This window comes from Galeopterus variegatus, unplaced genomic scaffold (assembly GCF_000696425.1).
Source record: "Galeopterus variegatus unplaced genomic scaffold, G_variegatus-3.0.2 Scaffold1463, whole genome shotgun sequence".
In the NCBI taxonomy this organism is placed as follows: Eukaryota; Metazoa; Chordata; class Mammalia; order Dermoptera; family Cynocephalidae; genus Galeopterus; species Galeopterus variegatus.
Window position 1 is genome coordinate 366,192 of NW_007727574.1, and position 14,205 is coordinate 380,396.

General features: G+C 44.2%; 1 protein-coding gene across 2 annotated transcripts in view; it reads left to right on the top strand.

Moving 5' to 3' along the window:
• EVA1C (eva-1 homolog C (C. elegans)) overlaps positions 1–13,595 on the top strand; it is a 68,021-nt gene extending 54,426 nt beyond the window's left edge. For both annotated transcript variants that reach the window (XM_008577231.1, XM_008577230.1), the window contains 3 exons: positions 2,430–2,510; positions 3,868–3,957; positions 13,024–13,595. In XM_008577231.1, the coding sequence (XP_008575453.1) occupies positions 2,430–2,510; positions 3,868–3,957; positions 13,024–13,400 (548 nt within the window). In that variant the 3' untranslated portion in view covers positions 13,401–13,595. The remainder of the gene's footprint in view (positions 1–2,429; positions 2,511–3,867; positions 3,958–13,023) is intronic.
• The last annotated feature ends 610 nt before the right edge of the window (positions 13,596–14,205 follow it).

Here is a 14,205-nt window from a genome sequence, read left to right on the forward strand (position 1 = left end):
GTGCCCAAATTTAGCAAACCATTCAAGTCCATTAGAATTGTCATCTCTGGTTTCACCTAAACAGACTCAAGAGGGACTGCCTGAGTGGGAATCACTTTGCCATCTTAATAATCCTTTAAAATAATCTTTGATCCAGCTCCCAAAGGCTGAATGTTTCACAGACAGTACAGCATTGCAGAAGAGTTAAGGGGATTATGTAAGCCACAGTGGGAGTTGAAACTGTGCCTCCTCCTGGGTGAAAGGCACATTTTTGAGCCTTAGTTTTTCCATCTGGAGGAATGGGAATGATACACATCTTCACAGGCCACTAAGAGGACTGTGCAAGATGCACTGTTTAAACTGCCAAGAACAGGCTCTGACACACATTAGGAGCTGCACGAAGAGTGCTGTGCTAGGGTTTTCACGAATATATCTCAAGTGGAGAGGGATGGTCATAAATCACACTCTAGTCCCTGTCCTTGTTCTGAACCAGTTTGAAACAAGGAGATGCAAGAATCTGACAGGTGTGTTGACACCTGTTGTTATTTTAAAGGTCCTAAATGAATGAATATCCCAACATCAGAGCCATTTTCACATAGTAAATGGGCAAGTTTCCTGCTGTGGTCTGTATCATACCAGGCAATTTAATCTTTTGAGTGTCTAGTTATTCTGCAAAGCTCATCTTAGAATGCCCTTCTTCTCTGAGCTTCTCTATAAAATTCTGATTCTTTCTCAAACTGTAAAGCCTCTGGTATTTGCAGAGAGTCAAGGCCTTTCTTGGGTCGTATTCTGAGAACAGGTCAAGAGACAAGACAGACATGAGAAAGAAGTGCCATTCCTGGCTGGGAGAGATGGCAATTCCTGGACTTCCTGCTGCCAGGGAATCAGGGATTCAGGGAATCAGGACCCAGAAATGAGTGAGAGGTTATTTAATCAGAAACCATTTTTCAGCAGCACAGCTCAGCTCTCTGGACACTCCATGGTCCCAGGATCAGTGGTGTGGTCCGTGGCCACCAAGGGGCATTCCTCAAAGGCCTCGGACAGCATCTTCCAGCAGCATCTTCACTGTGCCTCGCTGGAAAGTGACCCTTGCCACTTGCTGATGGGCATGAAGGCGCCAGGGCCTCCTGTACGTGGAAAACTCACACTTTAGGAATGTTCTGTGTTTGTTGATCCTGGGACATCCCCAGAAGAATTTAGTTAAACACTTGGAGAACGAAAATGAGGTTTTCTTTCTGCTGAAGATGTCTCACCAGTTCTTTTAAAAAAAGCAGTGCAGTGGAACTTCCATGGTTTGTATTGGCTTCCCTTCCATTTCCTGTTGCCACTTCTCCCCCATATCAGCTGGGCTAAAGAACAACAAAAACAAGCAATTTTCTACAGCAAGAATATTTGGTTTCCTCTCCCTTCTCCCAGCCTGCGGCGGTGCGCTCAGCCTTCAGAATTCTTGCTTCGTCCTCCGTTTTGCTGGTGCTGTCATCTGCAGGTTGCTTTGCCTGGGGACCCTGACACCCAGTGGTTTATTCTTAGGGTCACTCTGTCAGAATCTTTAACCACCTTCCAAAGGAGTCTATCACGCTGTCTTCTTGTCCTCAGCTTGCTATGCTCCTTTCTCATAAAATATAGCAAATCTCTCTAACCTGGAGTCCTGGAATTCTCTTCTGGCTTGTTATGGAAGCAAAGAGGCAAAGAGCCCGGGGTGCAAAGCAGAGTGGGAGCCGCAAGAGGCCAGTGGTGGGCTTTGAGTTGGTCACTGTCATTTTGCTTTACTGTGTCTCAGGGAAGTTCATGTTCACAGTTAACAGCTTTATTGAGGTATTAATTATGTGCCCTAAATTCACCCATTTGAAGTGAATTCAATCCAGTGATTTTTTAGTAAATTTAGAGTTGTGCCTTCACCACACTCCAATTTTTAAACATTTCCGTGATCCCCAAAAGTTCCTTGTGCCCATTTGCAGTCCCTTCCCGTCCCTTGGGCCCAGGTAACTGCTAATACTTTTTGTCTCTTGATTCTCCTTTTCTGGATTTTTTGTATAAATGAAATTGTACAACAGATGGTCTTTGTGTCTGGCTTCTTTTGCTGAGCATAATGTTTTTTGAGGTTCATCCATGTTGTTCCATGTGTCAGTACTTAGTTTCTTTTTATTACTAAATTATATTACATTAGATGGGTATATTATATCGTGTTTATTTATTCTCTATATTGTTATTTTTTAAAATATCGCAAAATGGGCCTAAAATTTCACAATTCTGGGAAATTTGGTGACCACACAGATACCATGGGGGGGAGATGGGGTGCATGTATAATTAGAAGGTGGCATGAATGATTCTTGTACTGATTTGAAAAATGATTTATTAATCTTATCTACATAGCACTTTGAAAATCTATTAAGTGTACACATTTAAAAAAAATATATCAAGCATTTAAAATATCTCTTTTTGGTTTTCAGTACCCAAGAACATACTCACAGCGATTGATCCAGCTATTGCTAATCTAAACCCTTCTTTGAAGCAGAAAGATGGTGACTATGGTAATTTTTATGGCTTACTACCAGCATTTCTCTTTAAGTAAAGGTAAACAGCCCTCAAGTGACCACAGTCGAGCACACACTGTTTAGATGGAAGGGGATGTCAGGTGTGTTTGAATAACTAGTTCTGGTGATGATAGTACTGCAGCTGACGGTTACAAATGATGGCCAACATTTTGTTTTGATTAAATCTCTCCTCCATTCTCCCTTCATTCCTAAAAGAAAAATCACTTCAAAAAAGATATCTCAGAAATAAATTTGGGGCTCCCAGACTATATGATGAGTTTAATGCAAGGATGATCCCATCAGGAACCTGGGGGGGCCTGACCCAGGTGGGACATGCATACTGCACACGCCAGCTGCCTCCTTCCTTAGCTTGCACTTGACTTTTGTAAATAAGGGGGATGAGCAGTTTGGTTTTCCTATCAAATCTAGGTTGGAATTCACACCCACGGAGTTCCTAATAGAAAATGCAAGGACCCAGTAGCATCTAAGATGTTAGGCCTAGGGTGGCAAGAGTTTTATCTTGTATTACTTTTGTTATATTTAATAGGTCTTTTCTCCCTAAGTACAAAAGTAAAGTATGGTTGGTATGGAAAATGCAGGAAAGCACCAAGGAATAGAAATCACCCTTCATCCAAAGCTTAGAGCTGGCTATTGGTGATGGTCTGCTCTGTCATCTAGTTCACCTCCCTAGCTTTTGTCCAGGCTCTGCATCCTCTTTCTAACAGGACTCCCACCCTATCCCTCAAATATCCTAGTCCTCCTGCACGGGGACACCTGAGTGCTCTGTGCTCTGATTCTTCAGCAGCACCTGCCCTGTCTGACCTTCCTAGGAGTTCTCTAAGCCCCCAGGCTGCCCCATCACCAGCTCGCTAAGCTCTGTCCTGGCAGTGTAACCAGGTAACTGACAGCAGATCTACCCCAATTTTGCTGGTATTTCAAAAAAAGTAGCCCAACACAACCTCCCTCCCCAATTCGAAGTTGGCCTTTATCTCTGGTCAACAGAGCAGAAAGTAGCTCCATGGTTAAAATGAGACATTATTAAGCCATGAGAGGCATGATGAATGCATGGCCTTTAGGATCAGAAAATAAATTTGTTCCCTTGTGCAGTTAAAGGGATGCACAGCACCTGAAGTTGGAACCAACTAGTCCCTTTTATCATTTAGTGTTTTCAGGGACTGCTTACTAAGCACTCCTCCTGGCATTGTCTCCCATTATTTAGTCAAAGGCCTATTTGTTGGATGTCTGTGACTTTTAATTATTGTGACAGTCCTGGATTAGGAGCAGCAGGGGTATCTTAGGACAGGCATACTGTGAACATCTGTGATTAATTGATCTTGCATTTTTTATGGAACAGGTATAAACTTCGACCCAAGCGAATCGAGGGTTTTGAGGAAAGATGGAGTTATTGTTAGCAACTCTCTAGCTGCATTTGCTTACATAAGAGGTAGGTCAATGAATCTAAGCTTCCTAGAATGCTAAAGAATTTACTAATGTCTTATTAACAAATGTGCTGTTCAATTACAACACTCAGATAATGAAGGAAAAATGACTTTAAGTTTAACACGGTAGGGGGCCGGCCCGGTGGCGCACTGCGCTAGTGCACCGCTTGGGAAGCGCGGCAGCGCTCCCGCCAAGGGTTCGGATCCCACATACAGACCGGTTCCCGCTCACTGGCTGAGCGAGGCACGGGGGCAACACCGAGGGTTGTGATCCCGTTGCCGGTCCCGGTCCGGTACGGGGGCGACACTGAGGGTTGCAATCCTTTGCCGGACACGGAAAAAAGACAAAAAAAAAAAAAAAGTTTAACACGGTAATTTCCGTCTTCTAAGATCCAGAAACCCAGAGGCCTGAATTCAGGTACAGTTGCAACCAGGCGACCAACAGAAGCGCCACATAAACAGATAAAGTCACACTATTTAGGACTTGGGCTTCACAGGTGATTTCCCACATGAAAAGTAGGAATATGAGGAATGTATTTCACAGTTCTAAAATTTGGGGAGCGCCTAGGACTATTGAATTCTACCCATGGCTAGAAGAAAAAATGAGCCAGAAGATCACTTAGTAAACAAAGCAGGTTATGACATATGAAGACAGAGTCACTTTCTGAGTCATGAGTGCTATTTGTCATGGTTGCCAGGGTTTGCCTTGTTAATCTTCCCCACAAGGATCGATCAGACTCAGCCCTCCTGAATTAGCAGAGCCAAAGGCTTGCACTGAGCCTGCAGGTCCTGTTCAGTGCAGGAAAGGTACGGACAGTCTTTTCTCCCCATCCCCTCTGCTTATCTTAAGACAGATCGCCTTTTGGAGCATTGGTTGTAAGTTTCAACAATGCCTGCCTGACCTTCAGTAACGTACATGCTGATAGAATGCATGACAGTACTTTTATTCAAGGCCTTCAGAGTTGGGGCTGTTTGGGGTAAGCCTTCCTCAGAGGAAAATAAAGGCTTAAAGGAATATCTCAGTGTAGGAGATAGAGAGTTCAGTCTTGGGATCCTCTGCCAACATCGTCTTCCCACATGAATATTCCTCCTGTGTGTTTGTTGTGTGGTATGAGGTTGTTGGCTTCCTCTGAGAATCTTCTCTTTTCTAACCACTCTACCACTTTCATGTCTTGCTGTTCCTGACAATTGTCAGTGTTAAGAAATGTAAGGATTTTTATTGTCAGAAATATCTCCATGTTTACACAGTCCCCTGAGAGCCCCTTGGAGGAAAGCATCATGGAAATCCTTCAAACAGAGAATAATGACTGAAGAGGCATGATAATGACCTTGCTCTCTGGGCTGTGGCCATGCCATGTGCTTTACTGCAGATGCCCTGTCAGTTCCTCTCAGCAGCCATCCTAGTCTGCTTCCATTGCAGTAGCAAAACGCCACAGACTGAGTGGCTTAAACAACACTGATTTTTCTCATGAGTCTGGAGGCTGAAAGTCCATGATTAAGGTGCCAGCCAATTTGGTTTCTGGTAAGGGCTCTCTTCTTGGTTTGCAGACGGCCACCTTCTTGCTGTGTCCTCCCATGGTGGAGAGGGAGAGGGAGAGACAGAGACAAGGAGAGATCTCTTCTTCTTAAAAAACCACCAATCCTATCAGATTAGAACCCCACCCTTATGACCTCCTTTAGCCTTGATTATCACCTAATGGCCCCATCTCCAGATATGGTCACATTGGGGGTTAGGATTTCAACACATGAATTGGGGGTGGGGAGAGAGGCCACAATTTAGCCCATAGAAACAATCCTGAGAGATGGGACTCTGATTGTCCATTCTGCATTCAAAGAAGCTGACGTTCAGAGGAGTTGAGCCATTTGCCTGAGGTCACCATGGACAACATCAGGACCAGGATTCAGAAGTGGCTAATGTGCAGGTCTCATGGAAGGATTCATAGTATCTTTTTTTTGTTTTTTAGTGCTTAAAAAAATTTATTGAAACATAATTGATTGTACATATCAGTGGGGTACAGCATTGAACATCAGTACCTGTGTGCAATATGTGATGCTCAAATAAGGGTAATTAGTATATTCAACATCTCATTATCTTTTAATACAATTTTTCTATGAACTTTTAAAAGTACCCTTGTACAAAGCTTGCACTCAGCTTCTCTCACCAAGAAGCATTGCCCTTCAGAATTTTGAGGACGGAAACCTTCTGACCTTGAGTTATCTGAATGAGCTTTCCTGCAACCCTGTCTATCCTTTTACATCCTCATCACTCCCAGAAATCATAGACAGATTTATTTGTTTAGTGCCTGTCTCCATACAGGCAGGTGTTTTGTCATTTTATTTATTGTCATATCCCCATGTCTAGGACAGTGCCTTTACAGAATAGATACACAGTAAGTAGTTAACGAATGACCAAATGATGAATCCTGGTCTGGTATTATGAGCTGTCCTGTGCCTTATTATCATCCAATATTTGGTATTTATAAGATAGTAAAAAAATGTTTTAAATGTAAGGGTGTGGTGGATTATTTGGTTTTATTGAGGGATGGTTTGGGACATTCATCTCAGCAAGCCATGACCAAGCCTAGATATAATGTCTAAGAGAAAGAGGCCGTAAATGCACCATGTCAGGTGTCAGGTAAATGGAGTCACCACAGAAGCTCATGACTCACATCACAAAGGCTTGCAACGTCTTGGTGGAATGGGTGCCTCTGGACTTGACTGTGAATTTCTTTGGCCTGTCACTCTCTGGGTGGTCACTCTGGATGTGGGCAACACCTGATGCTTGGTGAGAGGTCTGCAGGCCAGCACACTGCAGAGGTGCATGTGGGTGTCAGCTGAGCCATTTCAACCCAAATGGGTAGTGAGTTGACAGCAAGTGCCAAGCAATGCCCAGCACCATCCTCGGCCCATTGTGGGGATGTGATTGAGCATGGGACTGGGTCTCTGGGTACTGCCAGAAGGAGAGGATGCTGGCAGGAGCAGCCAGGGGCCAAGAACATGAGCCGGGCAGGTTCTGGCCCAAACCAGCCAAATAGTTGGCAAATTGAGTGAATCCAAGAGGACATTTCCCCAGGTCAGGCTGTAAGGAGCTGTGACACATGAATGCGGTCAGGTATACAGGGGACAGGTAGACAAGAAACCAAAACCGTGGTACTTATCCTGAGATATTGCAACACAGAAGTTGGCAGAAGGGACATGAGCATACCTGTAGATCCCTGAGGAACAGCTTCTCCTGTGGCCATTCAGACAATCTGTGAGGTCATTTTCCCAGCAGTGGGTCAGCTTCTTAGGTTTGTTTGCATTTACCCTCTTTTCGACAATTCAGAACTACTCCTTGAATTCATTCGGGAATCTGGGTCACAAGTCTGAAGAAACTTATAGGAAAATTTCGAAATTAGAGAAACGGAAAGAGGGTGTTTGTGTGTGTGTGTGTGTGTGTGTGTGTGTGTGTGTGTGTGTTTCTTAGGAGGGCAGTTTACTAGCTGGCTCAGCGTGAGCCATTGTCCCCTGGCAGGTTGTGCCTAAGGGGACTTATTTGTTTAGACAGTCTTGCCTCAGAACATGACCTCTCCCATTCCACCTCATTAGTGTTTTATTGGCATTTGGCTTTGTGTGTTTACCTCATATATGGCTACAGGCATGCCTTTTGTGGCCTGATATTTCTGTCACTCCTACCCCTTGGGACTGTGATAAGTGTGGGTCTTCAGCCTTTTCAGAACCTGCTGTGGACTTTTGGGGTGCCTGGGGTAACTGGGCCTCAGGGAGGGAAGCAGAGCAGGAAGGAACAGGCTTACAGCATCTCCTGAGTTGGGGGGCATTATTGTTTCCTATGAGAGGAACTCTAGAATAGCAGACAAACCCATATTGAAATAGTAGTACAACAACACATTCCAAAGTCAGAGTTACATGGTCCCCCACCAGGGAGAACAAGTGGAAATCAGCGCCACCTTGTCACGTAGGTGTGGACTCTGATGTATTCCCATGGTGTCTAATCTTTGGCTCCGTGACAGAAAGTTTCTGTCACATCCCTAAGTGCTGTCAGCCCAGGGCCCAGTACACTCTGTGCTTTCTCCTGGTGGACCCTCCCCACAGCACCAGGGTCCCAGGAGGAGGGACCCTCACCTGGCCTCTGGGTGTCTTGTCTGGACATGAATAGGTTTGAGCTGGAGCTTGTTTTGGCCTCAGACCCAGGATCTAAGGGTCAAAAGGGACCATTCTTAGGTTCCCAAGGTCACACTACAGCTGGTAAAGTTAAAAGTTGTTCGCTCTACTCTGAGACGAACCGAGGCCAGACTTAGAACAACACCAGCAATAATACATGTAAAGATTCTGTTCATCCACGAGGAGAAAACTCCTTTATTTTTCCAGAATATATAATGGAAAAGGGGTCATGAAGGACCAAAGTGGCCTGACTGATTCTGGAAAACTGATGAAGTGCCCTTGGTGTGAAGTCTAGGGCCATGGACAGAGCCCTGGCCTGAGCTTGGGTCCCAGCCAAGTGATGGCTTTGGACGAGTGATTTGGCTACAACAGGTGGGGTGTTGGGTCAGCTCATCTAAGATTCCATCTAACTAATATTCGGCGATTCTGTGACTTCAAGCTAGTTGATTTGGATGAATAGGAAGCCTTGTTCCAATGGGCTTGCCGAGAGTTGCCTGTGTGCTCCATCTTTAGTCACTGGACCTCGGGGGGATTGATGTGGACAAGCCCTAGACCTGAGCCAAAGGGCACTGGAGTCTTATGGGTGAGAAGGTCTTCTGGAAGCTGAAGCCAGACCCTCACCCCCCAGGAAGAGAAGGAGAGGAGAAGAGAGAGAACCGACTTTATGGATCCCCATTCACAGGGCACCCAGCCTGGCGCTTACACCCATGATCCCCTCCTTTCCTGCACTCAGCAAATATTTGTGTAATCCCTGCTGTGCCCCAGAGAGCACACCGGGCACTGGGGATTTGGCACAGAACAGTCTCAGATCCTGCCCTCAGGGAGCTTGCATTCCATGGGGAGAGAAAAAGCAAACATATTCAGTGAGTTAGTGGCACGTGTAATAGGGCTGTTAAGGAGACATTCAAGATGCTCTGAGACTAAATGGCAGGGGGCCTGGCCTAGGCTCAGGCAGGGGAGGCACGGAGGCTAGCTGTAGAGGGGAAAAAGAACTTTCCAGGCTGACAGAAGAGCATGTGCAGAAACGCCAAGGTGCGAAGGCATCCAACACCTGAAAAGGCCCGTGCAGGGGAGAGCAGAGAGTATAGGTGAGACTCTTGGGAGGTGAACTTGGGAGGGTGGTGGGGGCTGGGTCCTGGCAAGCCTCACAGGCGGTGGTCAGGACTTGATTTTTAGCTTATGAGAAGAGGGAGACCATTTGTAAGTTTTAAGTCAGTTAGTGATGTAATCCGATACGTGTTTTTTAAAAGACTACCATGGCCATGTGGGGAAGATAGACAGAAGGGGCAAGAGAGGAGGCTGGGACCAGTTGTCCATGGGGAAGAGGGAGCAGAACAGTGTTCATCATCCTGTTTTTCAGATAAATTCACTGAGTCAACAGACACCTTAATGAAAGTGAAAATACACGCTGCTCACCAGGAGATGTTCACAATATGCACACTGTTAAGGGATTATTATCAAGAATATACAGAAAATATACGTATTCTTCATATGTAAGAGGAAATGCACAATCAACCCCTAGAAAAAAATGGGCAAGTGACAAGAACTGGCATTTTGAGAAGAGGAAACACCTAAGTATGGGAAGAGATGTGCACATAATTTGTGATCAGAGAAATGCAAATCAAGATGTCATTGGGAAAAAGTCACGTCTGTCCATACCAAGTGCTGGAGAAGATGAGGATTCATAGGATTCCTCACACATTGTGACCACTTTGGCAGTAATTTCCCAAAACTGAAATCCACATAGCCTGAAACCCGTCACTTACCTCCTAGGACTGTACCCAAGAGAAACACTTGCACATGTACACCAGGGATGTTTACAGGAATGTTCCCAGCTAGTGTCCACGATAGCAGAAACCCGGCAACAACCCAGATGCCCATCAGCAGGACAGTGAGTGAATAAACTGTTATAGTCAAGACAATGGAATATGGTACAGCAATATATTAAGTAAAAAAAAAAAAAGTCCCAAACATTATCTGTAACATAATATCCATTTAATAAAAGTTTTTAAGAATACAAAGAGATGCAAAAAACTCTATCAAAAGGCAAGCAGGGACTGTGAACATGGAATTCCGGCAGTAGCCTCTGTGGTGGGAGAAGCAGGGGTCTGGGGAAGCACAGGTTAGACACAGGGGGTCGTCCAGACCCTCACTCCCACAGGGAGCTGCTTCACAGCACAGGCGCTTATTACTGTATCAAAAGTAATTCATTAAACAAGTGAACATAAAGAAGAGCCAGGTATTGACCAACAAAGAGAGTGGTTCGTGTCCCAAGGATTACAACTAATTTAATTCTGTCCACCTGGAGCCCTTAAAAATTTTTTTAAAAAGAGGTACAGTAATGAGTCTGTGGTTACCTGCCCTTCTGTGACAGAGTCAGACCTCGAGCCCTGCTGTGTCTGCCCCAAGGACTGGGTCCTCCCACTGCACCACCACAGGGAGAGGCGGGGAGGGGGCATGGATGATCGATGTTCTGCAGAAGCTGGGCCAGGATGGAACTGTGTCTGCCTAGAACTGGCCTTGTCTGCACTGGAAAACAGGCAGCTACATTGCTGCCAGTGGGGCTCAAGGTGTGTGTTTTCCAAGGAGAGCTGAGTGGTGGTTGCGTTGAAAGCTCATAACAGCACTAGAATGGGAAAGACAGTGGCTTGAGGATTGGAGGGGATGGGTGGGGTCTGCAGCAGGGAACGAGAGGGAGTGGGATTCAAGGGAATGCAGGTGAGAGTGAGGCGAGAGAGGAGGCTTAGATCTGCAGGGGGGAGAAGGAGAGAAGATTTGCTCAGATCTTGGCATCATTTTGTGTATTACTGTTAATGACTTTGTCCCCAGAGCCAGTGTCTCCAAATCCCCATTTGCTACCGCTCCCAGAAATGAAAAGAGCCCTTCCTTTTCTCACAAAGGATACGTGTCTATATTTGATTAAATATTTTAAATACCTTGACCCTTAGGAAAAATATATTGTTATTAATAGCACTACAAACACGAGTTGCCGCCCCACACCCAGCCAAAATAAATTTTGAATTAAGACGTCCGTGTCATAAAGAGAGTGATGGGATTGTTCTAGCAGGGATGATGGTGACAAAGAACATATTTGAGTCCAGGAACTCCAGCGATGACTTGAGCTGTAAGTGAAGGGAGCCAAATGGGGAGGTTTCAGGTTTCAGGAAGATAAGGTGTCACAGTTCCTTCCCTCCCGTCAGATCTCAGCGGCTGGATCCTTGACTGTATGTGAAACTTAACAGCCCTTGAGTTTTGAAACTAGTTCTGGACCTCTGGGGAAGGACAGAGGTAGCAAAAACAACAGTTTACTTATTCACCTGGAATAAAAAGGGAGGTGGTGCATCTGGAGGAGGATCCATTCAGTTGAGATGAACTGAGAAAGTGCTGACGGTACCCCACAAGGAGCACCTCTGCACCCCACAAAGAGCTCACCAGTCAAGATCTGAGCTCCAGTCCTGGCTCTGCCTGAAGAGGCCAACTGACCTTGGGCAGTGCTTCCCCCCTGCCCTTAGCTTGAGCATCTGTATTAAGAGTTGGCAAACTGGCCTGAGGGCCAAATCTATAAGTAAAGTTTTATTGGAACATAGCCATGCTTTTTGGTGTATATGTTGTCTGTGGTTGCTTTTGCACTACAAGAGCAGAGTTGAATACTTGCAACAGTGACCCTCTGACTGGTAAAACCTAAAATATTTACTATCTGGCCATTTACTGAAAAAGTTTGTCAACTTCTGATCTATATTTTGAGGGCATTATCTGGATCATTCATTATTTCCCAGAATGGGGGTGCTAATACCCCAAGGGCACATAACTGTAAAGTGGGGATAGTGATGGTAAAAAAAAAGTAAAGTAGTCCTTTCCACACAGTGTTAATGTAAGGATTAAACATATGTAAGAGCTTAGACCAAGGCATATTGTACACATTAGCATTATTTTAGTTTCTATTATTATTATATTGACATTTATATACAGGAAAGATTACTATATTTGTACACAGAAAAAATGACTACAACTTTATTTATATTTTTATTTATTTTGTTTTCATATATATATATATATATATATATATATATATATTTTTTTTTTTTAAAGATGACCGGTAAGGGGATCTCAACCCTTGGCTTGGTGTTGTCAGCACCACGCTCAGCCAGTGAGCAAACCCGCCATCCCTATATAGGATCCGAACCCATGGCCTTGGTGTTATCAGCACCGCACTCTACCGAGTGAGCCACGGGCCGGCCCTTGTTTTCATATATTTTTATAAAATATTTATATTTTATTTTATATTTTGCTTTATTTTTATATTTTGTATTTGTATTGATTTTTTAATCTAAAAAAACGGAATTAAGCTTTGCTAACATTTATTCTATTACTACTTAAGTTCATGTATGTACTTCATACATAAATTAATTCTTCATAATCTACATCTACTACTACTAATAATAGCTGACACTTTCTTGACCATTTACTATGTGTCAGTGAGTATTCTAAGAGCTTTAAAGGAATTAGCTCATTTTGTCATAACAACTCTGTCAGAGGAAGGCACTATAAGCCCCATTTTACAGATGAGGAAACTAAGGCACAGAAAGGTTACACAACCCGCCCAAAGTCACACAGCTAGTGAGTGGCAGATCTGAGTTTGAACTCAGGGGTCTGGCTCCCGAGTCTCTCTGCTACATGTTTTCTCATGTATATACGTGTATTGACTATACTCATATATGCTTTAAAAACCTTTTGTAAAACAATCAATGGGGATTTATGATCAGTTAGCTGTGGGTGATCTCAAAGATGCTATCCAGGACTGGCGTCTGCATTGGCCACCTGCTTGGGTAGACATCTGTTTCTGTGGGATTTTGGATTGGTGCAGACTGACAGCTCCTCCCAGCTCCTGACATGTTCTCTTCCTCCTGCAGCCCACCCTGAGAGAGCGGCCCTGCTGTTCATGTCCAGCGTCTGCATTGGCCTGGCCCTCACATTGTGTGCCTTAGTTATCAAAGTGTCCTGCACCAAGGACTTCCGGGAGCTGCAGCTGGCAAGGGAGCACCTGGTGGCAGGAAGTGACAAGGTTGAGGAGGACAGCAAGGATGAAGAGGAGGAAGAGGGCTCCTCTGACTCTGATTTTCCAGGGGAAGTGTCAGGGTTTTGTAGGACTTCATATCCTGTCTACAGTTCCATAGAGGCTGCAGAGCTGGCAGAAAGGATTGAGCGCAGGGAGCAAATTATTCAGGAAATATGGATGAACAGTGGTTTGGACACCTCACTCCAGAGAAACATGGGCCAGTTTTACTGAAAACCAGATGCCTCTTGATACAATCACACTTTCTGAAGAGGGAAGGATCTAAATGCCTCTCAAGTTCTTTCTCTTGTACCTTCTATGAAGGAGAATTTGTCATGTCATCCAACACTGGTGAAGCCAGAGAGCTATTAAAGGGATGTTTCAAACTGTTTACAGCACATTCCAAAATAAATTGGGAGGGGAGAAGTCTTTGTTTTCTGTATTTATTTGAATTCATATCTATACCTTACCAAGTCTATACAAAATTACAGTTCACATTTATTGGGTGCTTATAATGCCAGGTACTATTCTAGCTGCTTTTCATGTACTAAAGTGATTTAATCTTCACCACAACCTCATGAGATAGTACTATTATCCCCATTTTGCAGACGAGTAAACAGAAGAGCCCTGTATATCCATAAAAGAATTATGGTTGACCCTCAAACAACATGGTTTTAAACTGCACTGGTCCACTTACATGTAGATTTTTTTCAATAAATATGTTGGTTAGGTATGTCATGCATTTTTAACTTCTTAACCAAACAGTTAGGAAGCCTACCTAACAGTAGGCTATTCATAGGCCATTAGTAGTTAAGTAGCTAAGTTTTGGGGGAGTCAAAAATTACACATGTTTTTTCAACTGCACAGGGCCTTATTCAAGGGTCAACTGTATGCTTATTCTCAGGAAAACCAACATGAGTCCATCAGTGATTTTAATCACTAGTACTTGTTTAGAGCAGGGGCCAGCAAACTTTTTCTTAAAGGACAAAATGATAAATATTTTAGGCAATGTGGGTCATGTTGTCTCTGCCACAACTAC